At 38.8% G+C, this 26,713-nt stretch overlaps 1 protein-coding gene across 1 annotated transcript; it reads right to left on the reverse strand.

The window, feature by feature from the left end:
* Positions 1–10,601: 10,601 nt before the first annotated feature.
* Positions 10,602–23,686, reverse strand: LOC306756624 (non-homologous end joining factor IFFO1-like). The gene is made up of 9 exons (XM_079241434.1): positions 22,325–23,686; positions 18,881–18,941; positions 17,329–17,424; positions 16,571–16,711; positions 16,285–16,469; positions 16,047–16,173; positions 14,935–15,024; positions 14,351–14,481; positions 10,602–13,488 (listed from the first exon to the last, which is right to left on the reverse strand). The coding sequence occupies exons 1-9, from the start codon at positions 23,317–23,319 to the stop codon at positions 13,389–13,391; spliced, it is 1,926 nt and encodes a 641-aa protein (XP_079097560.1). The 5' UTR covers positions 23,320–23,686; the 3' UTR covers positions 10,602–13,388.
* Between the last annotated feature and the right edge of the window lie 3,027 nt (positions 23,687–26,713).

The raw sequence follows: 26,713 nt of genomic DNA on the forward strand, positions 1-26,713 counted from the left end.
TAAACTCACAGGATAATGTCGCATAGACAGTTGCACAACAACTCATTGTGTGTGTTTTGTGGAGTTTAGTCAGCTTTTGAATGCACATTGACTTCATGACCTAACATAAATAGTTCTGGGGCAGATTTTAGCCAAGTGTGAAGGAATTGGAGTAGAGTTGCCATTACTTTGCACTGAAAGGAACAGTTGAGAAGGACTGGGCACCAAGACAGCAAGCCCTCTGTTTTCCAGTTTCTGTCATGTCCTACTGGAAAGAGGTTTCAGACGTGACTCAAGATTCACAGGCATGAAATATACTTGGTACCTCTTCCAGTGGCATGGAGGGGGTTGCTGGGTATGAGAAGATCTGGTGATCATTTAGCCTGTGGTTCCCACAACCTGGTTCCAGATAAGCAATAGAATATAGATGCAAAGATGGAAGGTTTTGATGTTATGGCTGATTGATGTTCATTTGCATGTATGTATATACTGTATATGTATGTGTGTGTTTATAGTATGAGTCAAAAGTCAGCACACACTTAACTTACTCCAAATTAATTGGACCAGTGTTTCTGAATCTTTGACCTTTAACTCCCTAAGATGCACCATTGATGTATGTATATATTTTTTAATACAGATGTGAATGTATTTGAATAAGTTTTCAGCTGCTGTTATGAATATAAAAGTTGAATATTTAGTAATAATTTGCATATGTTTCTTCAACAGTTTTCTTTATTCAAAATAAAAAAAAATTGTTTAACTCAAAATGCATTGTACTCATGTCATATACTTTAGTTGGCAAAGCTTATGAAGGCGTATATACAAGATTTTCTTAAATTAAAACATACAGAAAAGATCACTCTTCTTCTGTTCATCAAAGGATTATCAAATTTCTCACGTGCAGTGAATTTTTCCAGAACCTACAGGAAATAATATCAGTTGCGGTCCTTTCATAGTTGACCAGTCTGCACAGTCATCTCTGGTTGTGTTCTGAGTCTTTTAGTTACTTCATTCAAAATGGTGGCTTTTAGAGCCTGACTTGATCCCATCTGGAACTCTGACACTAATTTCCTGGGATCTTTGGTATCACAGCACCTCCTCCATGGAGATATGGCAGTCTTTCCCCTGCTCCTGGAAGGGGGGGAAAATGATGTCAGTCTCTCTGTTCCTCTTTTCCTCAGAGAGGAGGACACTCGGTGAGGAAGTAGGATGAAATACAGGACAGCCCCTCTCATCTTCTTCCTCCTTGCTCACACTCTCTGGTCTCTTCCCACCAAGAATCGTCGGCCCGACTTGGCCTGTTAAATGACTGAGAAAGCTGAAAATAACCGTGCCTGGATTGTGGACATGGACTGAACCTGTAGAAGAAAAACAAGCAAAGTGAACATAAAAACTTTTTTTTTTTTCCCTTCTTAAACTCGTTTGTATTGTTAAGTTGCAGAGTAAGACAGCTAAGTAAAACTCATTAGAATATCACAGGTACAACTTTACATTCTCAATATGACCCAATAATGGGAGTGAAGTACTGCATATGAAAAGTCTTTAATTTACTCAGCAGTACCTAGACTGGCTGCTGAAACTGATGACGGCTGCTGTTTCGCTTTGAAAGAATCTCTGGGGAACTGATGAGTTGATTCATTTGCTGTATGACCAGCATCTTGCCTCTAAAAATAAAAAAATAAATAAATAAAAGAAAGTAACCATGTTATCACCATTGACAGCAAACAAAGAAAAATACTAGCACATGCAAAACACATGAATCTTAAAAACCAACAAACCTCATTACAAAGCTTCGCAAGAGCTGAAAAACAGACGAGAAGCAGATAATTAGTTTGTTCACAGATGTTCAGCAATGACTCAACATACACATCATTTGCGTAGACAAAAACTGTGAAAAACTCATGATAAAACTTTAATAACACCTGCTTCCACAAGTTACTTTTTAGTTATTTTCTCAAAAGCATGAAAGGCACAAAGTTCAACAGAGACATTATAAACCATCCCAGATATAACAGCCGTCTTACTTTGCCTGAAACATGCTCCATTTTGTGGGCGATAGTTGTAGAACAGGATTACGAGAGCCACACATCCCAGGAAAATTACTAGACCCAAAATGGCTGCCAGCTGAAAGTTTGTGTTGTCTGTGTGTTGGGAAAAAAAAGGATTTAGATTAAATATGCTTTAAAACATTTGTGTGATGTTGATAGCTCCCACTTAAAACAAATAAGGCAACTTTTCTGAGATGTTGGGTGAAACATTGAAAATATAAAGGAATCTTTTATTTTGAAGCAAGCTATTCATCATTCATTATCTGAACCGCTTAGTTTGATTAAGGGTTGTGGGAGAGTTGGAACCTATCCCAGCAGTCTTTGGGCAAGAGGCAGGGCACACCTTGGACATATATACATATATATACACAGTACATATACATGTATATACACTGCTCAAAAATATAAAGGGAACACTTAAACAACCCAATGTAACTCCAAGTCAACCACACTTCTGTGAAATGGAACTGTCCACTTAGGAAGCAACACTGATTGACAATAGATTCCACATGGTGTTGTGTAAATGAAATAGACAACAGGTGGAAATTATAGGCAATTGGCAAGACACACCCAATAAAGGAGTGGTTCTGCAGGTGGTGACCACAGACCACTTCTCAGTTCCGATGCTTTCTGGCTGATGTTTTGGTCACTTTTGAATGCTGGCGGTGCTTTCACTCTAGTGGTAGCATGAGACGGAGTCTACAACCCACACAATTGGCTCAGGTAGTGCAGCTCATCCAGGATGGCACATCAATGCCAGCTGTGGCGAGAAGGTTTACTATATCTATCAGCGTAGTGTCCAGAGCATGGAGGAGCTACCAGGAGACAGGCCAGTTCATCAGGAGACGTGGAGGAGGCCGTGGGAGGGCAACAACCCAGCAGCAGGACTGCTACCTCCTTCTTTGTGCAAGGAGGAACAGGAGGAGCACTGCCAGAGCCCTGCAAAATGAGCTCCAGCAAGCCACAAATGTGCAGGTGTCTGCTCAAACAGTCAGAAACAGACTCCATGAGGGTGGTATGAGGGCCCGACGTCCACAGGTGGGGGTTGTGTTTACAGCCCAACACCGTGCAGGACGTTTGACATTTGCCAACAAAACTGGCAAATTCATCACTGATGCCCTGTGCTCTTCACAGATAAAAGCAGGTTTACACTGAGCACATGTGACAGTCTGGAGACGCCGTGGAGAACGTTCTGCTGCCTGCAACATCCTCCAGCATGACTGGTTTGGCAGTGGGTCAGTAATGGTGTGGAGTGGCATTTCTTTGGAGGGCCGCACAGCCCTCCATGTGCTTGCCAGAGGTAGCCTGACTGCCAAGATGAGATCCTCTACCCCTTGTGGGACCATATGCTGGTGCGGTTGGCCCTGGGTTCCTCCTAATGCAAGACAATACTAGACCTCATGTGGCTGGAGTGTGTCAGCAGTTCCTGAAACACGAAGGCATTGATGTTATGGACTGGCCCGCCCGTTCCCCAGACCTGAATCCAGTTGAGCACATCTGGGACATCATGTCTCGCTCCATCCACCAACGTAAAGTTGCACCACCGACTGTCCAGGAGTTGGCGGATGCTTTAGTCCAGGTATGGGAGGAGATCCCTCAGGAGAACATCCGCCGCCTCATCAGGAGCATGCCCAGATGTTGTAGGGAGTTCATACAGGCATGCAGAGGCCACACACACTACTGAGCCTCATTTTGACTTGTTTAAAGGACATTACATCCAAGTGGATCAGCATGTAGTGTGTTTTTCCACTTTCATTTGGAGTACAACTCCAAATCCAGACCTCCATGGGTTGATAGATTTGATTTTCATTGATAGTTTTGGTGTGATTTTGTCATCAGCACATTCAACTTTGGAATGAACAAAGTATTTAATAAAAATATTTCATTAATTCAGATCTACAATGTGTTACAATGTGTTACTTTAGTGTTCCCTTTATTTTTTTGAGCAGTGTGTATTGTTCTTTGACTTCTTTAACTTGTTCTGTTTTGTGTATTGAAATGTGTGAATGTAAAAAAATAAATAACCGTGTCATAAAAGGACAAAACAAAGATAAAATGACACAAAAAACAAGTACCCAATTTAAAAATGATTTTTTTTTTTTTTTTTTACAGGATTTTACCTAATAATTGTTTTTGGGTATATGGGTGGTTGTATTTAGATTTTCTTATACTTTTTAAAAATTTGATTAAATAAAAACTACAAGCAAATGTTTAATACAAAAGTTTTAAAGTGCAGTGGTGGAGCATGGTACAATGAAGATCTAGGTCACACTAACATCTGTTATGAGCAATAAATAGCACAACCAAGTGGCCATAGTTGGACATAGCTTTCTAAACTAATGACCCACTGAGGCAAAAAAGGTTTTGCCAAAGCTACTGGAATTTAACATCCAATAAATACTGAAGCTCTCCATTCATAAAAGAATCAACTTTCTAATGCATCATATTCCACAACAAACAGCTGTCAAAATGCACAAAAATCTAAAATGTCATTGTGCTAATAGATAATGTGGAAGAGTAAGAACATCTCTTAACATCATACACTGCCAGACCATGAGTCAAGTCACTGACATGCATCGAGTACAGAAAGAGATGCAGAATCCACTAAAATTGGTCTAAGAACTGTCCAATAAATTATTAGAAACTGGACGGATATTTGGGAACAATTATCTTCCAGGAAGAAATATGGTCAGAAAAACCTCTTGAATGATGGTGACTGATGATCACTTACATGTCTGGTAAAATCAGATTGAGAAAAACTAGCAGAACTCAGGGCGTATGTCTCATACTGAAAGTTTGTTTCCACATGAACAATGTGAAGGGAACTCGAGGACTTGGGACTGTACAATTGTGTAGTCAAAAAGCTTAACCATAAATCAGTGATGCTAACTGGAGATAAAGGTTTCACTTTGTTTTAGAGCATAAAGATTGGACTGTGGATGGAAGAATGCCATGCAGTGCAATGAGTTGAGATTTATCCTTTGATGGGAGCATAAGGGTAAGAAGAGAAGCAGATGAAGTGATGCAGCCATCAGCACTATTATGTGTTCATTGAACAAGATCAACTGACTACCTGAAGATACTGAATGACAAGGTCATTGCATCAATGATTTTTTTTTTTCCGAAGATGACGATGCAAGGTTTCATTGAGCTCAAACTGTGAAAAAGCGGTTCTGAGACATTATTTCAACACATGGATTTGCCACCACAGAGTCCAGACCTGAACCCCACTGAGAATTTTTAGTATGTGCTGGAGCAGACTTTTCATGTTAATACAAGATTTTGGTTAAATAAATAAATAAATGGATGCAACTGGAAATAAAAGTTGTGACACTGCAAGAGCTGATCAAAACAATCCCCAGTGAATGGTTGCTGTAGTCAAACATAAAAGCACTTCACTGATATGTTAGTGTCTGACCTTTGTTTTGGATGGAAACATAAATGTCTGCAAAATAAATGTCATCAGAAACTAACCACTCAGTCTGGAAACAAGGTAGCAGACCAAGTACTTGGTAGTATGGCTAAAAGTAAACTTTTATTAATTCAACATTATTTGTAAATACTGAATACTTCAGAAAATTTGTTTTCCCACAGTCACATACTCACCTGATTTGGACTTGATGGTGAGATTTACAGTTGGGACTGTCAGGCGGCTACACCTGTGTGAGATAAGGGTGAAAAATCCCAAATATGTGACCCCATGAACAACTGTGGTCTGTAATATCTTTAACAAATTCTAAAATAATAGAATTGTAATGCCCAGGAGCTTTGAAAAGATGTCCTAAATCTTACTTAGAGAGGTTTTATTAGCGTTCACGTTATCCAGGGTATCTGGTTACTCACCCGGGAGACTGGCAGGGTTTGGTGGGATCCAAGGTAGTCGGGGAAGTGGTGTGTTTATCTCTGTCTGGGGTAACTGTTTCAATTGCAGAACAAAAACATCACAGGTTTGGTTTCAAGTTTCAGAGAATAAAAAATGCATATATCTCATAGTTGTTCTAATTTGGGCCTGTAATTTTAGCTAATGTCATTTTCTACAGTTTTTTCCCCTCTTCCATCTTATTATGTGGACGTCCATCAATAGAGGCATAAGTTAACTCCTTCATCTCTAACCTTATGGTGGCAAATATGTCATTTTTGATACATTAGTTTCTGAGCTGTGCACCATTCACACATAACATTTTTTAATATCCTATTTAATCATTTAATACATGTCAATAGTGGATTTGTCAAATCAAATCAAGCTTTATTTCTAAAGTGCTTTTCATGCATGCAAAGGCAACACAAAGCGCTTTACACAATAAAACCAAGTCAAGCACGGTAAAACAGAGCGAGCCGACACACACCAAAATTGATAACACATTAATTAACAGCTGCATGTTCACTTTCACACAGTCACACGTGCACACACACAAGGACAGACAGCAAACTACCCCTCTTCCCTCCTCCTGCCACCCCCACACTAAAATAGCTCCCTGGCTACGGTTTATTTAACTGAATGTAGGTACAAACATAAACAAAGTAAAAATGAAAAATAAAACTAATATACATTTATAAATGATATGAAGTTCAAAATAATCTTTCAGGCAGGAATCTCAAACACTGGTCCTCAAAGGCCACTGTGCTGCAAGTGTTAGATGCTTTCCTGCTTTAACATGCCTGACGCAAGTTAAAGGATCGTTGTGCAGAAGCTGACAAAAAAAAATAGTTGAGTCTCATTCGTTTGAATCAGGTGCACTGAAGCAAGGAAGCATTTAAAACCTGCACTACAACAGTGGCGCCTGGAGTTTGAGATCCCTGCTTTCAGGGGTCATTTTCTAAATATTTGTCTGCAATGATTATTACATTGTTATTCTTTTAAAAAAGCACTTTATTTTAAAGTCTAAACCAGTTGTAAACAGCAAAATATGTTTGAGCCAGCTGGGGGTAATGGGAAGACATTAACATGAAAGTGACAGATCACGTTTGCACATTTTTTTTTGTTTGTGTGGTTTTTTTTTTTTAACCTGTGTGTAGCAGGTTTTTTTTTAAAAAAGCAGAAATAATACACACTCAAAAATAGAGGTACCAGCTTGTACCTAAAAAGGTACAAATGCTTGTCGCTGGGGGTGTACTCTTTTGAGAGACATTTCTGTACCCTTCAGTTCTGGTCTATTTTTGTACCTTATCAAATTCAACCTCACCTTATCTAGTTATGTTTTTTATGTTTTCCCAGCATTAGGCCTGGTCCATGCAACTTAGCAATATTATCTTATCTTTAATCTAGAATTAATCTTCAAAAACTCAAAATACTGACCAGCCATACGCTTAGTTTGCAGCATCTGACCTTCATTGTCTGGTCTAGTAAATGACTGTTAAGTAGTACTACTGTCATCACTCAACTCTGCTCTAGTTTGTAACATTACAGCCATTAACGTTACATTTTTCAATGCTGCAGGTACCCTTATGGTCAAAATGGTACAAATTTGTACTTTATGCCACTTTGAACCCTTTTTCGTACTCTGAATGTGTGCTTCTGGTCTCTTAAAGACCAGTATTGTACTTTTGAGAGAACATTTCTTTATAATGTACCTATAGGTACAGAAATGTCCTTATCTTGTACCTCTATTTTTGAGAGTGTAGTTAGCTCAGATATAGAATGTGGGGAAAGTGATCATGATGTTCTGTATGCTTCAGTCGGCAGGTTTGGTAATATACAGCATTATAACATTGTTATTCTGATATTATCCTCCGACACGTGTAAATACACCTTTTATGTTGTGAAAATCGCTGCATTTCTGATGCATCTTTAGACTTTTTAAAGTAGGACCGTAGGCAGTGTAGACTTTTTGTCGCAGGGAGTCCAGTCCTCGAGCACCCCTATCCATCAACTTTTACATGCATCCCTAACATAATCATATCATGAAGCATATCATGTTTCTAATCTGCTTGTTAAAATTGTGATCTCATCTGTATTTACCGGTTGTGTCTCGAATCTTCACACATTCTCTGCAGTTGTCTTGATTAAAATTCGTGCATCTAAATCCAGGCTCGCAGATGCACTTCAGAGGAGTTGTTCTTGTGCAGTTCTGAACCACTCTTAGATGATATTCTGAGATAAAGTAAAACAGATATAATGTTTAGGAGTGTAATCTCTTCTGTTCACACTAACAGGTGTAATTCCAACTGTGACCAGCATGGATGAAGGTGTTTAAGGAAGTAATGATGAAAAAAACATTACTTGGAAGGCAATCTCTGAAGCAGAGATGGCATTGTTCTTCATGGTTCCCCTCAGTTTCCACAAAGCTTCCATCTGCACACGGTTCACACTTTGTACAAGACTTCTGAAACTCACCTGACAGAAAGAATCAAATGAGAACAACCGAATGGCAGCAGAAGCGGAGAGAAGCTGCCTAGCCAGACTGCATATTAATCAAGGATGTGGTCACGTCGCTTAAAGTCAACACGAAGCATGCGTCATTTGTCAAAACAGAAAAAAGAAGTAAAAAGAACAAGGAAAGGAAAAAACAAATCGAGACAGAACAGACTTAAAATGATTTTCTTAAACTAACCAGTGCAGATTCATTCATAAACAGCATAAAGGCTCACATTAAAAAAGCATCAGACAGAGAAATAGTTTAAGATATAGAAAGCTCAAATTAGATCTAAATATAAGTGGTTTTACCTGCAGGACAAGCCACACATGTGCCATTATCCTCCGTATCTGTCCTCTGTGAGATATAATTCAAAATTCAAGATTCATTTTATTTGTATATAATAAACGCTTTTACAACAACAAGTAATATGAATAAAGTGGAATTTTCTTTTTACCGTGGGATAGGTGAGCACCAACTGTGCAGATAACATCAGAATAACCACCAAGTATTGCACAAATCCCATCCTGCGTGCAAAAACTAAATAACAAAATAAATATGCTGGCTGTTTTAAGTCAGCATTTTTAGAAAGAAGAATGTTTCTGTAAATGTAGATTTTGTTTTTCAAAATGCTTTTATTATAAATGAGGGGGAAAAAAACTCAGTTTTTACCTTCTGTGAGATGCTGCGTTTTTTCTGTCGCTATTGTTTTGCTAATTTCCTCAAGGTGTACTTCTGCCCTTCTTTTTCTTTGTCGTCTCACTCACTCTAACTCACTCCTCTGTGTCACAATTTCCTTACCTGGTGTCTTCCTGTCTTTCTTTCTCATCCGCTCACTGTCTGCACCGGCACGCCAGTGTTTACACACTCTGAACAGTTACCTGACTAACATTTATGAATCAAAGCCTCATCACTTTCCATGCAAACTGTAAAATATGACGAATTTCGGCTCAGTTAGCGTGTTAACATGAAAGGGCAGATCTTCATGATCTGGCAGTTGGGCTTTCATTTCTGATATGATGTTATTTTCTAGTTTAGTCATTTTTCACTACCATTAGTCTCTTTTTGACAATTTTTTTTTTTGTTTAATTAGTGTACAGTGGAAGTCAAATAAAGGGTTAATTTACTCAAAAGTCAGAGAAGGACAAGGATATCTGACCATGGTGAAAGTCAGTGGTGGCAGAATTAAGCAGAAACTTCCCTGAACTGAATAATTAGTATTCTTAAACAGACAAGTTTCATTATTTTGGATCACATGCCTCTGGATAAGGATGTTTTTCTTCATGTTAGATCCATCTGCTCATCACTTGAGGTCAGTGAGAAAACAAACAGAGAAAGCAAACTTGTTTTTTTAAATCATAAAAAATGTCTGACCTGAAAATGTCAGTTTCTGACCTCCTCACCTCATTCATCAGAAACTCCAATATGGATTGTTCCAATGGATTTCTGTGCACAAGGACACATCCAAATGTGGGCAGAATGCAGCTGCACTGGTCTTGAAAGCAACCCCTGCTTCCCGGAGCAGCAGAATATAATTATAAGCGACTATTTTTTATACAAAACATTCATCATCTCCGCCAAAGAGGTTATATTTTTGCCAGCATGTTTGTTTGTTAGCAATGTTATGCAAAAGGAGGAGTTTTGCGTTTTTGTTTTTTTTTTTAAGTATGAGTTTTGGTTTGTCTCAGATTCCATTCAATTTTGGGAGTGATTTGGAAAAAAATGTGCACACAGGAACTCTTAAAAAGATTCTTTACAATATAGGTGGAAATTATCTGCTTGGCGGAGGTCTGTGATCTACGAATGCTTTTTCTAGTTTAGCAGTTGCTTTTATCTAAAGCAACATGAACATAAAGAACACGTGACATGTCAGGTTTGGTCTCTTCCCACACTTTGACATGTGGCAGGATACAGCCTAATTAAAACTCACAGGTCGACAAATTTGGCATTAATCAGAACCCCTATGATGAAAGGACGACACATCAACGCCGCATCCATACCAAGCAATTCTTGGTATTTTTGGTTGTGTTCAGCAGAGATGCTCCTTTTAGATTGCTTATATTAAAAAAAAAAATTTGCTTGGGTGCTGACACCAGATACATCTGATGCCATGACTACAGATCTTATTAACCACACACAAAAAAACTCAAGATTGTTGCTCAGTTGCATCTTTTATTCATTCAGTCTCTCTTAACACGTTACATACTGTAGCACTGCAGTTGAAGCTTTCAAACCAAAATGATTTTGACTTGATACAAAGTCACACACTTGTAGATCAGATATGTACTCACAATTAATGTGAAACTGCTGCATGACACAAACTTTCCTTTCTGGAAAGGGTTTCTCTTTTATGAGAACATAAGACAACAGACAAAAAGGGGGAAAAAAGCATTTTTTTTGTCTTTCTTGCTCATTGAAAAGCTGCACAGGTTAATCAGATGGTTGTCTTATTTCAAAGCTTCTGTAAGTTTCCTTTCAAGTGTGTGACTGGACAGTTTCCTTTTGCAGTCTTTAAACACATGTAATATATTCAGTTATATTTCCTTTATAATGTTAAAGCCATCGAACAGCCATTTTGCTAAAGCATTGGTATTTCATGGTTTCATTCTCTTGAACTTGAGCTATTTTTAAACTAGACTTTACTTGGAGATCACATACCCTCATAAAGACGGGCGACCAGTGAAGAGAGAGAGAAAAAAACTCCATTGATATTCAATTTGTGATTTTAGATGTGACCACATTAAAAAAGTACAGTCTGACATGTCACTGAATGACTAATGGGCACAATTTCAAGGAGTTTTCCATTCTACTTGATGTACCTCAGCTAGTCTTTTTAAAAATGCTCTCTGTACAGATATGACACTCAAAAACACACACACTGGCACATGCATACATAAACTCACTCAGTGCGTAAAAGGAAAACATTGTAAAAGGAAATGAATGTTTACATTTCTGACATCTTCCTTCTGCATTCAAACAACCGTAAAACACTCTGTCAATTGCAACAGCCTCACATGCATGAGCGGAAATCCATCTTCCTGTACTAGTTACTGAAATGAAATTCTGCATGGAGAGCCAGGTTCTGCTGCACAGACGAAACGACAGGCAGTAATATATCATAGACAGTGCTTGATAGAGAAGTGATGAGGGGATTGTTTTCCTGAAAATATGGATGCCAGTGTATTCTTTTGTGTTTTGGAGTTGTGATTAAACCTGCCTGTAAAAATAAATAAAAAGTAAAAATGAGGTATACGTTCACCTGCAATATGGTAAAGAAGAAGAAATAGTCACCTTTTTTTTTTTTTTAAGACTGTCACTTTTTTTTTGTTACAACAAAGAGGGCTGATTGTTTTATATGATGCAAGAAGTTTTGCTTCCTTTCTATGTGAAGTCACTCACCAGCTCAAAAATAGGTTTATTTATTTACATCAAGCACCTTGGAGAAATAGCTTCTGCCGCTTTACTTAGTCTTTTCAGTAATTTCCTGCTGAGTCACATGTTGACCATTTAATTTTGGCACACAGTAGCTAACATATTTTTATATCTTCTTTTTTTTTTTTTTTTTTTAAAGTTCTTCCACTTTCTTTAAAGCGATTCTGCTCAACCAGGCAGGTCTGCTCAAACAACCTACTCACTATAAGCTATGTTAAGCACGACTGCTGCTATATAACTAGTTTGTTAAACAGTAACTTGAGACAAGCTGGAAAACAGTGCAATCTCGTCACTGCACCCGTCAGATTTTATGGCTAGATTTAAAATTTACTTCCCCCTCATGTCGTCACTGGCCTCGCAAAGGCAAAAGTCTTTGGGCTTAACTTGGTGTCTCAACTGCTCACACCTGGTAAAGTGGATAAAAGGCATGGTGAGGGTTGCCTGCAGTTAGTTACTACCCTCCTGTTGCTCAAGTTAACTAATATTTTTGCATTTCAGCTAGGATCAACTTTTTTTTCTTGAAAGAGACCCCCTCCACTTCTCAAATACTTCAGTGTAATCTGAACATTTGCAGCTTCAGATTGCATATTGCATCTCCGATTATACTATTTTTTATGATGATGATGATATGAAACATGATTGAATGTTAAATCTTGATGCCACAACTTTGTCTCTCAAACTTCTTTGCGCCCGTTGAAATGGATATGGATGAAGATTTAAGGCAGGATTTCTCTGTGAACAAGCTCATCCACAACCAAACATGATCCAACCATGCACCTTACAGCAATTATGTAATGAAATTCACTGTTGTTGCACATATTACAGCTGTTTGAGATTTTTAATGTGTCTGAGGAGCGTCACAGTCTGTAAATAACTACTGTTTCCAGTAACACACCAACTCGTACTGGCAGGAGGCAGGAAGCATGTTGGTGGTCTTGTACTCTACCCAAATTAAGCTTTGATGACTATTTTTGTTGTTGTTTCTATTTTTATGATGTTAAAAAAAAAGCACACATGAGTTAGTGATCATGATTGACAGATGGCTGATAAAGAATTTGCCCATTATGTTTTGTCCTATGAACACAAAGCAAACTTGGGCATAAACACAAGGCAGTAAAATGCTGGATCATGCAGTTTAAATCCAGTTTTCTAGATCCCTCCTTGTTTATTTACAGGTGAAAAGACATAAAAGCGGGAAGGGTGGACCTTGCAGTAATTCCAACGACATTTCAGCAGCTTACGGATAACTTTCAAATTCTCATATCTTTATCATTATATATCTGATGGAGTGCCACCTACATACGTCTTGCTTTGTTTTCTTGTTGTCTGCATTGTAATGTTAAGCAGTGGCTTGTTTGTTTTGTAAACGATCTTCACATTCCTAAATCTTCACCGAGCAATCTGTTGCAAGATTGGCTTTCTTAATCTCCAAACTCGCCAGACTGATTTGCATGAACAACTAAAAAATAAATATTCAGTGATTAAGTATGTAAACATGATGTTGCTGTGGTTACAGGTGTGTATTGCATGGGTGTGATACTGTCGCTGGATGCAGCAGGGATCTTGTGAAGAGGTGTCAAGATCTTCCAGTGCTGGAGGAAGAAGGTGGAGAAGATGAAGACCTGTCATTGTCTCTCGGGTCATTTTCCTCTGCAGCTGCAGGTGCAGCAGGGTTACTGTGAGACACAGACACACAAAGGAAAGTGTGACACATTCACTCTTGTTGGACTCTTCATTTCTTCGATGAGAGAAAACAAAACTAACACATTATAATTATGGATTTGATACTAAAAACTATCACAAATTATATAGTTACAAAGACACCTGTCAAGCAAGAGACGAGGCAATTCTTTTATTTCCAGAATGCTCGGAGAGGTAAAAAAATTATGTCGAATAAGAAATTAGTCAATGAATGAGTTAGACTGTCTCCAAAACTTTGTTTTTCATAGTCAGCGTTGAATTTAAACCAGAAATGGTTTGAGAGTTGAGATGTGCTGGATAAGATGTGTTTAGATATGATACGCAGGACTGAAATATTGTGACATCACATAAACTTTTTAAAATGGCAAATGTATACCAAAACCAAAGCTAACAGTGTCCAACAGACTAAGTGACTTGTTTTTGGATTTGCAGAAAAACATATATATGATGAAGTTGTGAGAACATATTTGTTCAGTGTTGTTATTCCTTTCAGACTATGCAGGCAGACAAAGTGCTTGTTGACAACAATATGGTTTAATCCTCCTCATTTTGCTGGAAAGGAGCTTCTCTACAGCCAGAATCCTGGCTGCAAGTTTCTATCTATGTTTTCTACTAGTACTGTATGTTATGTCATCAGCTTAAATGTTACCAGGTTACAAACACAACACCACCCTGCATTCATGGTGATCGTTGGAGTTGTATTAATCTCTCTCCCATTGCTACATCTCTTTCTTTTCATCATATCGCCATTGTTTCTCAATGCTTTAAATGTATAGATTCATTTTTTAGATTAAATAAATACGTTTTAGTTGACTGAACACACACACACACACACACCTGTCTCCAGTCTGTGTGATGAGCCTTCTGCAGGTCTCCATTTGGACATCCAGGCCTCTCTTCATGGAGCACATCTCCATATACTCATGCAGATGGCGGTTCATGTCGCTCTTGGCTGTGGCCAGCTCCAGCTGAGGTCAGAAAGTACATATTTGTAATGTTTGAATCAGTAGTATCACATGAGGTCAAAGAGAGTTTAGTCTTTGCATTTTAGAGTTAAATTTTGTTTTTAAATGCTGCTCGATGTCAAGTCAAAATAAATTGTACTTAAACAAAACTATACGAGTGACTAAACGTGAATAATTTAGAAAACTGCATGATTTGAATATCTGAATAACTGTCTTTAACTTAATGCAGAAGCTGCTTGGAGGTCATATTTTAGCTATTTACAAAAGCATTATAATGTGGTTACAAAACTTGTCTGACATGCATGTCAGGCTGTGCTGCTGAAAAGGACATGAGATCAGACATCTTCAAGTAAAAAAAAAAAAAAGAAAGAAAGAAAGAAAAAGAGAATTCCTATTTGAACAGGGATCTTTTTAAACATTTCTGAAAGTTAAAAAAATAAAGAGTAAATGTCTGACCTCAATCTGGTCAATCGTCTCTTGGTATTCCTTCTCTCGGGACTTGAAGAGACATTCAGTGTCGTTAATCACCTTTTCAAGGCAGTCCTCCTGGCAGAGACGAGCCCAGAGCAAAGATATGTTCAGCACATGTCAAGAAATCCATGTAGTAACATCAGAGAACATGGCATTGTCCTGCCATCTGAAAGCCATACAAAATGAGACAAACAACTACGCAGCCTAAGCTTACTTTGTGCTTTCCTGAGCTCAGATTTCCCTGACTAATGCAGCATCTCTCTTCAAAGAGCCGCGGACTGTTCAAATACCTTGCAATCAGTGAATGAAAACAAACACATACATGGATTTCTTGGAAACAAACTGCACACCAACACAGTCTGCTTGTGTCTACAGTCCCACAACAGTGACACAACCATAGACTGTATATCAAAAGATAACCCCCTGCTCTGCATCAACTCAGATACTTCAATCGAACCTCAACTAAAATCCTGCCACATCTGCTCCTTCAAGAAATTAGGATATGACAAGAAAAAAAAACCCCAAAAAACCACAAACTGCATCTGCCAGTTTGTGAACTACAGTCCCAAAACCTGGAGGTATAATGGATTGTTTCATTGTATTTTCAGGTTCTTCTCTTTCTGGCCAGGCCATTTAAGCACTGTGTTCATTTTTAGATGATTATAGTTAAAGTGATCAGAGAGAATGAGTTTACTTTAGTTCATGTGATGTGTATATGTTTGTCAAGTCTGCTGTAACTGAAGTGAGCTAGCTAACTTCCAACCAGACATTGGGACAGCTATGACTAAAAAAGAACAGATTTTCAAGTTCTCCTTTCCAAGTGAGGAGGACATGGATAAGATAACAAATCCCACATTTCCCCTAACGGGCTCATTGGCATGTTTTATTTGCTTATTTTTTAATATTTTTATGATAGAAAAAAGGCATTTTTAAATGGGAGTCCATGGCAGCCCTCAGTGATCGACTTTACATTTCACTCAAGATGCAATCCCACTGCATACAGTCTATTTTTGAAAGAGTTTTGGTTGGTATTCATTGCAGGGCTTTTGCAGTCACGCTGCACTAGATTTTCTTTTTGTGATGTTTTCATAGCCAACCTCTCCTGGTGGGTGAGCCGGATCTGGAGGCAGAGTGCATCCTGGGAAGTCTTCCCAAAGTAGCAGTGTCTCTTCTGTCTCCTCCCAGGCAAGACTGTCACAGTCATCCTCAAACTCACACTCACGCCTGAAACGAAAAAGATAAAGTCACACACACGCACACAGAGAAAAATGATTGAAACAGAGCTGAATGACACTCAGATTGTAGCCATTACATTTTAAAAATAGCGTCACTTACAGATGGTTTAGCATTCTCTGCATCTCCTCATTGATCAGATTGGCTGAAGAGCCAAAGTGCTCTTCCTCTTTAACCACGCCACCATCACTTTCAGAAGTGCTGACCGGCTCGTCACACTCACTCCCGTTAAAAGACAGAGGGGTTTGCTTACGCCGGCAGTTCAGAGATGACTGGTTGTTTGGAACCTGAAGTGATATTTTCAAGTTTAGGATCAGACGATAACAATCATCATCCATTACCATAATAACTGATGGAAAACAACAGAGTGCACTTTTAGCTCTGGTACCTGGTACATCTGGCTCACATCTTCACAGTTCCTCTGCTGAGCTACATCACACAGGCGAGCAGTGATATCGATCCTCCTGCAGATGTCCATGTCCACCTTCATGGCTTTCTCTTGGATTTTACTGTCCAAATCAGACAAATTCTACAGAGGATGGAAACAGATGAGGAAGATCAATCAATGTTCCTTAATGATTTATAATCACTGTAGCACATGCTTCCTGCACCTCGCTGTAATGCTTTAATGTTTTGATGGAAAGAACTCTAAATTGTCTTGTCCATGAAATGTGCTCTACAAATAAACTCACCTTGCCTTATAGAGCAACATACAAAAGAGTAACTAGCTCAGGGATCCTACATCCTGGTCCTCGAGGGCCGGTGTCCTGCAGCTTTTCCTGGTTCACCCAGCTGGAACACAGCAGGGTGACTTTGACTCAGATTTGAATCAGGTTTGTTGCCGCGGGGACACCTGGAAAGCCTGCAGGATACCAGCCCTTGAGGACCAGGATTGAGGATCCCTGAGCTAGCTGTTTAAGATAGCTTGCTAAGAATCATTCTGAATGATAAATCATGGCTTATCAGTAATCTAAGTAAGGCATTAGTGATAAGTGTCTCTGCAGAGTAGCTTCAACTAGATACTAAAGCCACAGTAGAGCGTTTATGTGGAAATATAGATGTCTGCCCATCCATTAGCGTTTATCGCCACTAACAGCTAACTGTATGTCTGATTAGTGTTGACCATATGAGCTGTTTTCTGCTCACATTGCTCATGAGGCCTTTAAAGAGAACCAGCTCTGCCTTCAGCTGCTGCACTCTGAGAGCCAGCTCGTCTTGACAGCCTTCACTCTCCTGCAGGTCCTGCATGTAAAGTAAAAGGCACAAAAGAAAAACATGAAATGTCAAGTGCAAACACACACAGACACGTACACGCCTAGACAAAATCTGCTCGGTTATGCAAAATGCAAGAAGAGACATGCAATAAAATTCAATTTTTATCTACAAAACACACAATAAATCCTGAATGCCTGATGGACAGTGAGTGGCTGCAGACGTGTCCGACAGGCAGGGTAAAGCTTGTGTCTTCATGCTGACTTATTCACACACATTACAAACACTGGCCAGGCCTTTTTAAGTTTCAAGTGCTCTGTGTTTGTGGTCTCAGGTTGAGTAGAGCTGTGACCTAAATTGGGTCAGGTAACAATTCCTGGCAGTGGCGAACAAAAGAAAAAAAAACAACAACACTCAGGCACACATAGGAAGTCAAGAACCAAATGAACTTTAAAAAAAAAAAAAGAGAAAGAAAAAAAAAAGGCAGCTTTGGGAAGCAGATATTAGTTTGATGCTGTGCGATATGCATGTACACAATATGACCTAAGTAACAGATGGTCAGTAAGAACAAGAATTGGGCAACTATAGAATGTGTGGATGAGGACTTCAGCTGGTGTAGCAGTGACACAGGAAGCATAAAGAAATTATCATTTACATCAAGAGCTCACTCTATCTTTGATGGTCACTGCGTCACTGCTTTCACTAAACAACGGCTGTGCAATCTGAATAACAAAAGTAATCCAATACACTTTAATGCTACAAGTTTTATCATATGATCTGACTGCAAACATTGTTATCTGCTGGCAGGACGTGTGAACCTGGGGTGAAGAACAGTCGGCAACTGGCTGGCTCAATGCTAAACTTAGAGCTGCATTGTTGTATTTACACATTTATTTATTCATTTTACTTCAAAGATATCAAACTCTGGTACACAAGGGCATCTGTCCTGCAAGTTTTAGATGTTTCCCTGCTGCAAAACACCTTGTTGAAATTAATGGATGTTTGTGCAGAACTTGACAACTTGAACTTGGGACTTATCTCATTGGCTCTCGATGTTTTAGTTGTTTATGATGTGTTGACACCTTTGTAGGATTTAATAATTTCACCATCTTGGACATCTTTTATTTGCTTTAAATGTTTTGTCATTATAATGTTACTTTGCTGCAGTGGATCCAATAATGATGACATCTTCTCTGTTTTGCACTGAGGTTTAGCTATCCGTTTTTTAGAGGATAATACTACAGTCCTTTGTGCTTTGAGCTTTGACGTGGGGTGGAGAAGAAGCAGAGTGCAGAGCAGTGGGTAATATTTTTACACTGTAAAACAAGATTTATACAAATGGTCCGATCCATTTCTTAACTACTGCTTGCCACAACCAAAACTTACATTTAGGATTCTACTTTCTCTTCGTAAAACACTAATGATTCATGTAGACACACATGCGCACACACAAACACGCGCATATGTATGAAGCTACGACTCTTACCTCTTGTAGGTCTGCAATCTTTTGTTGCAGATCTATCCTCATTGTGTATTCTTCTTCCCATCTAAAAGACACCAAAAACAAGACACAGAATAACTTTATTGATCCCAAAAAGGCCATTCATTTGTAGCTGACACACATCATAGGAAAGAAATAATGGACCAGGAAAAAAATTATATTGTAACAGAGAGACAGAGAGAAAGAGAGACAGAGATGGAGAGACAGAGACAAAGACAGAGAGAGACAGAGAGACAGAGATGGAGAGACAGAGACAAAGACAGAGAGAGACAGAGAGACAGAGACAGAGAGAGACAGAGACACACAGAGCGACAGAGAGAGAGAGAGACAGAGAGAGAGAGAGACAGATGGAGAGACAGACAGAGAGAGAGAGAGACAGAGAGAGAGAGAGAGACAGAGAGAGACAGAGAGATGAGACAGAAAGAGAGAGACAGAGAGACGAGACAGAAAGAGAGAGACAGAGAGACGAGACAGAAAGAGACAGAGAGACGAGACAGAAAGAGAGAGAGAGAGAGACAGAGAGAGACAGAGAGACAGGGTAAAATCCCAGTTAAAAAAAAAAAAAAAAAAAAAAAGACTGAGTTCAGAATTCAATAGACTGATAGCTGAAGAAACAGAAGTGTAACTTCATTTAGGTTTTCATTTCCTAACTCAGACAAAAACCGAACACAAATCATGTACAGGACTTTTTTTTTTTTTTTTTTTATAGATAAAGCCATAAATGTGTCTTCTGGGCTAGGATGGAAAAAATGGGTTAATGGGACCATTCCTCAACTGCAGAATATCAGAAGATTACAGTCATGAGTTATTTTATGTGTATTTGCAGTTATGTTAGGAGTATATTAATGTATCTCATTTTTGCTTTCTTGTAAACTGTAAAAATGTTCATAACATGTCTGCTGTCCAGATATATCACCAGCATCAGCAGTGTACATTTGATGCATCCATGGACATCCATAGAAAGCTGACTGAAGGCTGATTTTATTCCATCTCTCACCCAACTGAGATTAAAACAACTAGTAACCATATCCTGCCTTTACTTAACACACATTAACGGAAAATCTTACCGCTGACTCAACTGCTCTCAAGTAATTTCCACATTTTTCTAAATGACCTAAAATAACAGTTTTGGTTGAATCTGTAACACACCACAACACCTAAAAGATACTTGCATTGCTATAACACTCTATAGGCATCCTATTCTATCACCAAATTTGACTCTTAAATCACTCGCATTAAACCTGCACACTAAATCTAAATCATCAATGTTTATAACAGCAGGAAGAAATCAAAAGGCTGATCATCAATAACTGTCTTAAAACAGTCAGAAGCAGCCACAATAACTCCCTGAAATGCAGATGCATGTCAGCAATTTGCTGACTTCCTCACAACTGACTTGCATGCTGCTATGATGAAGCTGATCACATGATTTCCCCATCAGTCTCAACTTCAATACATTAAAAAGCCTGAGCTCAAATCGGTACAGAATCTCAGACCGTGACTTTACACCACATGCCCTCGGGGAAATCCGCGCACCGCAGTCTGCAGGCTCTTATAGAATTGCTGTTTGAAATGCAGAATGCTGCGGTACACAGAGGCCCTTCAGGGAATACTAAATCTGAAAGAATCTGAGTCATGAAACAGCGGTCGTTGTTGTCGGAGGGGATGCTTGTCTGATCAGTGAGGTGGAGAAAGTCAAGAAGTGCTTCCTCCTGCAAGCCAAGCCCCCCCATTGAGCAGTTACAGCTTGCAGTGCATGCTGCATTGCAGATACAGAGTGGAGTGCATAGAAAAGGAGATGCTGCGCAGTGGAAGAAAACGTGAGAGGGGGAGAGAGGAAGTGGGGATTGTGTCTGGTTTACATGAGAAATTGAAGCTGTAGTGGAGAGTGTGGTGGGGGTGAGTGGGAAGTGACAGAAAATGGAAAGGTAGAGTGAAGTGAGAAAGAAAAAGCTGTCCTTGACTAAAAGAGGAATGGGTAAAAGAGCAATGCAGCATAAAAAAAAGAAATAACATAACTTGCACTAAAAGGTGCTGTTTTGCATCTGTAAAAAAAAAAAAGAAAGAAGCTCTAAATACAACGTAAAGCATCTTACGGGGGGGGGGGGGGGGGGGGGGGACAAAGGACACACAGCTCAGTGGTACAAATATTTAACTGCATAGTGAAGTTGGACAAAGTGGAGATCTGAAACCAAAATAATGTTTGCAAGATGCTGAGAGCTGATTTTAAGCACTGATCAGGTTAAGAGGCACTGATTAGAGACCGGATTGTCACTGTCACATTCCTTGATTCACAACTTAAAAACACAAAATCCTCCTGTTTAAGAGAAACTTGGGCTCTCTCAGGTGGCTACTTAGAAAGAAATCACATGTGTACATGAGAAGTCCTGCTGCCCTGAGCTGTCACTCACAAAGAGCTCACTATGTTGTGGTCAGGATCTCTGAAGAATGCATGGCTGCTCATTTGGACATAATCTGAGGGAATTTGGTGATGAATGTGCTGGAACATGAGGCCCACTGGAGGACACTCAGGACAGATAATAACACATAATTGTTGGATGTTTTTCACACTCACAGCAGTGAGTGATTTGGTCAAGAATATAAAATATGTAATCCACATGGTGCCATCTTTCTGATCTGCACACACAGACAAATACCTTCCAAAACTGGAGACCAAAGCACCCAGATCTAAAGAGGTGAACGTTCCGAGTCCACAGCAGAGACTAAGGATTTTTCTGAGGACACATCTCTAGATGACATCATCCTAAATAGCAGTTTTGCTGATGAGTGGCTGTGGTCGATAGCTGACCTACATAACACGTGAAATGATGGCAAACGATTTGGACAGGATGAAAACAACAGAAATGCTGATTTTTGACCAGAATTGAACCAAAATAATCAGAAGATGTTTTAATATAGTGTAGTATGATATGTTCTGGCCCACACCGGAACAAGTTTATCTGTCTCTGTCTTCTCCTTTAAACCTGAGCTGCATTTTGGGATTGATTTTCCTAAAAAAAAAAAAAAAAAATCAATAGACATAATTACCTAAACTTAGATGTGCATTCAGAGCTAAATGTTTGTCCCACCACCTGACCTTCACATGCTCTATTAGAGCTTTGACTTTAATTCTGCTTTATATTTAGCACCGGACCAGTCAGTTCTTTATCTGTGTATTTGTGGCAGCAGCACCTGCCTCTGTGGTCACACATGAACTGAATGCAGACCGAGCTGGAGGTGCAGGACAGAGAGATTTTGTGCTGACTCTGCTCCTGCTGAAGACAGCTGACCTGCTGCTGTCTCACAGCTTCGCTCGCCCCTGCAACATGCACCATAAACTACATTTAAGAGACAACAGTGAAACTCAATGCTTTGAATAATGTAAAAATGATAAAAGTGTAATTTAAAAAAAGGTTTCATTCCATTTACCTTCGTTTATACTCATCTCTTTCCCTCTTCACTTTAGCTAGGACATTATACAAGGCTCTTATCTCAGGGGTGATGGTGTCAATCTGGACCCCAACTCCATCCGGGTGCACCCAGGACACACCAGGGCTGGTTAGACGCTCTGCACTGGGGCCAAACTTGCGAGTGTGGTTGTAGGACCAAATGGTCCCTGGGAGGAACCGTGGAGGAGGGTTAGTAGAGTTGCTTTGGGCTGTGCTGCTGTTTTGGATTGTTTTGTTTGTGCCAGATCCTGGAGAATCCACGCAGGGAGATGACTGGTTGATAGTGATGGCTGGATTACATGTGGCATTAGTTTGGGTTGAACTTGAGTTTTCAGTGGCTGCTGGTGGAAAGGTTGCAAGTGGTGCTGTGAACAGAGTTGTAGGCCTCCTGGCTGAGTTGTTAGTGTTGTGGAAAGGGAGGGAACCAGGCCTGAGTGGTATTGTTCCGATAAATCCAGTCTGCACACCTGCTTCCTGGGTATGCGCCTTGTTTTCGCAGCATCCACCTTGACAGCTCTTGTTGGCGTCCAGTGCCTGCTGAAGCTGCTTCTCTAAAATCTTATTTCTTCGCTCTAATTCGTGCACTTTGGCCAAAAAGCACCTGAACCTCAAATTGAGGGTTTTGAGGACGCTGATGTTGGATCCTAGGTCGTTCCTCAGGGCCATTGCTGCTGGGGGGTGCGGGACTGTGCGGTGCTGAAAGGGGCTGCTGATGCTGTGGTGGAGGAAAGGTGAGGTCTGGGAGGATGCGGTGAAATCAGGGCCCGGCTGGTCGGGCCCCGTGCCGAGATGTTCCCCCAGAAGAAGTGATGCAGGATCCGTTCCACCGAAAACAGCGTCGGGAAGGAGGCCTGAGGGAGAGTCCGGGTGTCCGGGGACTTGGCTTTGCTGTGGGTGTTGTTGGAGATGCGTATTGGCCCCCAACAAAGGATTCATACTATGGTATTTAAAACTAAAGCGCTGCAGATCTGGCATGAACACGGACGGGAAATTGTCTTGCTACAACAGAATATTATGTAGAAATAATTTACAGCCCGCAGCAAAACGTCCAACTGAAAGTTGCGCACAAAACGCCAAAGTTTAGCTTATTATGCAACCGTTTATTTATAAGAATCTTATCCTTGAAGCTTAGCTGTCTTAACGTCGACTGATGGCTCTCTGCTTTCCGACGGTGGGCTATAAAAGGCAATAATAATCCAAAAATAACAGAAACGAGTAGAGATAGTCGGCAAGAAAGCTACAAATACCAGTCTTGCAATGCTTTGCGAAATAAAACCCAATGAAAGTAAGAAAAAGACGCAGAGAATGAATGAATAATAAAGAAATCCAGCGTCAAGGCGTCACTGAAGTTCAGTAAGATGTAACCGCAGGCAGGAGCAGAGCTGCGGGATTGGAAGAACCGGATACCGTAAATACGCTACTAGGAGCGCACGTCCTGCTTTTCTACCGGTCCTTTTTCTTTTCAAGTCTATTCCCACTTTTGATTTAGATTTTTTTTTCTTGCCAGTTCATGGTAAATCAATCCCGAATGAAATATGAAAATGTATTTTGTGAAAGTGTGTCAGGAATCAGACAAGCTTCCCTTCACACACCAATACAGTTGAAAATGATTGTTTAAATGAATTATGTGAAATTTTTGGCTCTGTGATTGGTGCATAGTATTTTGAGTGTTTCTGGAGTCTAACAGAAATTATCTTTATTCATCCGCAAAGCTGATGTCTGTAGGCGTTTAGATAATAACAATTTTAAGTAAACATTGTGGAAAAGAATAGTCTTTAATAGCACCTTTTGGTAAAATGTAGTCAAGATCCCGGTGTATCAAGGTTCCAGTTCAGCCCTAAAGCTGTTAAATGGTGAAACTTGTGAAACTATGGCTTGTGGAGGATGTACAATCATTCCCCTTTCCATGCACTGAAAAAGATTAATATAACAATAAAAAGATGGCAGTTTTTGTTTGAAATATTACAGAAACCTTTTATCTTTAAGTTGGTAAATTCAAATCATGTTTTACACACTACTGCTGAGTTTTTTACTTCAACACAAACTCTTTGCTCTCCACTCAACTCTTCTCTTTTTCTGCTCTGTGAAACACCATCACAATGAGGCGTCATCCCTAACTGTGATTTAGTAAATCACTGTCAAGTTTCTATCTATCTATCTATCTATCTATCTATCTATCTATCTATCTATCTATCTATCTATCTATCTATCTATCTGTCTGTCTGTCTGTATAAATATATATATATATATATATATATATATATATATATATATATATATATATATATATATATATATATATATATACATATATATATATATATATATATATATATATATATATATATATATATATATATATATATATATATATATATATATATATATATATGTATGTATGTATGTATTTATAACCCATAATATATTTATTTATAATATAACCCAACTCAGGGTTGCAGGGGAGCTGGAGTCTATCCCAGCAGTCTTTGGGCGAAAGGCAGGGTCCACCCTGGACAGCTCGCCAGTCCATCGCAGGGCCTATTCACTAGATATCATAAGCTAAATATTAAAGTAAAGTCAAAATCTGAAGAAAACAAATTATAATTTTATTTTGTACATATATAGCCAATAAGACACTGGACATCTGTTCCACCCATCTGGCATAGGCAAGAATTTTGCAAACTACTTAATGAACTATGTTTGATGAATTTAGCAGCATGTCTGCAAAAATAAATGAAAACTTAGAAAATGTTAATATTTAATTCTCAGATTCTGTTTGGGAAATATGACAGGTCTCTCGGCAAATAGAAATTAGTGAAGCCTCTGTATTGACTACTTGGTTTTGATATACAACCAAGACATGAATGTTAGGTTAATGACTGTGGTTAATTGAGAACATGTAAGTCACTTTGTATAAAAACGCGTCTTCTGAATGCCTGTAGAATAGAATAGAATAGAATAGAATAGAATAGAATAGGTCATAAGGATTCTGTAATCAAGCATGTGTGGGTTTTCCATTTTAGGCTCAACTTTTTAAAACTTGAAAATAATTTTTTTAAAATGGCGCCCCCAAGAGGCGGAAATAGAAATTGCAGAGAGCTGGATTCAATTGTCAACATCTCTGGAAATCTTAACATCTTTCTTCTTTGTTAGCTTTGACTAAAATCACCATCCCATCCCCAAGCAGCAAAGTAGCACCTGACTGAAGAGAGAATAAAAGATTAAGTAAGACGTTAGCATTTGGTAGAATGCGATCTCTGGGAAGATCAGTGCCGATCTGCACCTGTTTCCACCTTGTTTCTTCATTTTAACACAAAAATAGGAATCTCATTTGAATTAAAATGAACTTTTTAATTGTTCCCTTGGGATCACTCCAGACACCCAACAATGCAAACTCATATTGAGTGTGTGGAGCCTTTGCTTATCTGTTGCTCCATTGATTTGTTGTGTAAACCACTGCATGGAGCACAAGGATGTTTGATGGAGACATGCAGTTGGTAGTGAGTTTAATAAGGCTCAGTTTGTTTTTATAGATTTCAATAGCACAAATTAAACTTTCTTACATCTGTTAGACTAGCACGTTTAACAAAAATAAAGTCTTGGTGCAAAACTTGTGTGGGGAAAATTAGATTAATCTCCAAATATTTCATTCCACAAGCTCTACTTTTAGTTTTCCCTGTCCTTTAACTACTGTCTTAGCAACCATTTGTACATTTTATACTGATGACAGCCAAAAAAAAAGCAGTTTGATTACACATTGAGTTTAGGGTCAACCAGATAAAACCAAGTGGACAGGATTTATAGACAGTAGCATTGATAGGTACAATTATTTAACCAAAGACATGCATGTTAGGTTATTTGAACACTGTAAATTGTCCCTAGGAAAGAGAATATGTGTGAATTGTTGTCTGTGTTTGCCCTGTGATGGACTGGAAACCTGTCCAGGGTGTACCTTGCCTCTCGCCTGATAAATTCTGGGCTCCAGCCTCCCAGCGACCCTTAATGGGACTAAGCGCTTAGGAAAATGTCTCCTTATATATAGTTCAGTCAACCGGTCTGTGCTAACACACACACACACACACACACACACTAATATATATATATATATATATATATATATATATATATATATATATATATATATATATATATATATATATGTATATATATATATATATATATATATATATATATGTATATATATATATATATATATATATATATATATATATATATATATATATATATATATATATATATATATATATATATATATATATATATACACACACACACACACATATATATATATATATATATATATATATATATATATATATATATATATATATATATATATATATATATA

The sequence above is a fragment of the Telmatherina bonti genome (assembly GCF_933228915.1).
Source record: "Telmatherina bonti genome assembly, chromosome: 5".
In the NCBI taxonomy this organism is placed as follows: domain Eukaryota; kingdom Metazoa; phylum Chordata; class Actinopteri; order Atheriniformes; family Telmatherinidae; genus Telmatherina; species Telmatherina bonti.

Coding starts and splice junctions, on each gene's coding strand:
- LOC306756624 (XM_079241434.1), bottom strand. CDS start 23,319: ATGCCAGATCTGCAGCGCTTTAGTTTTAAATACCATAGTATGAATCCT. Junction 18,942..22,324: donor AGAGATGAGTATAAACGAAG/GTAAATGGAATG, acceptor GGTGTCTTTTAG/ATGGGAAGAAGAATACACAA. Junction 16,470..16,570: donor ATGTGAGCCAGATGTACCAG/GTACCAGAGCTA, acceptor ATATCACTTCAG/GTTCCAAACAACCAGTCATC.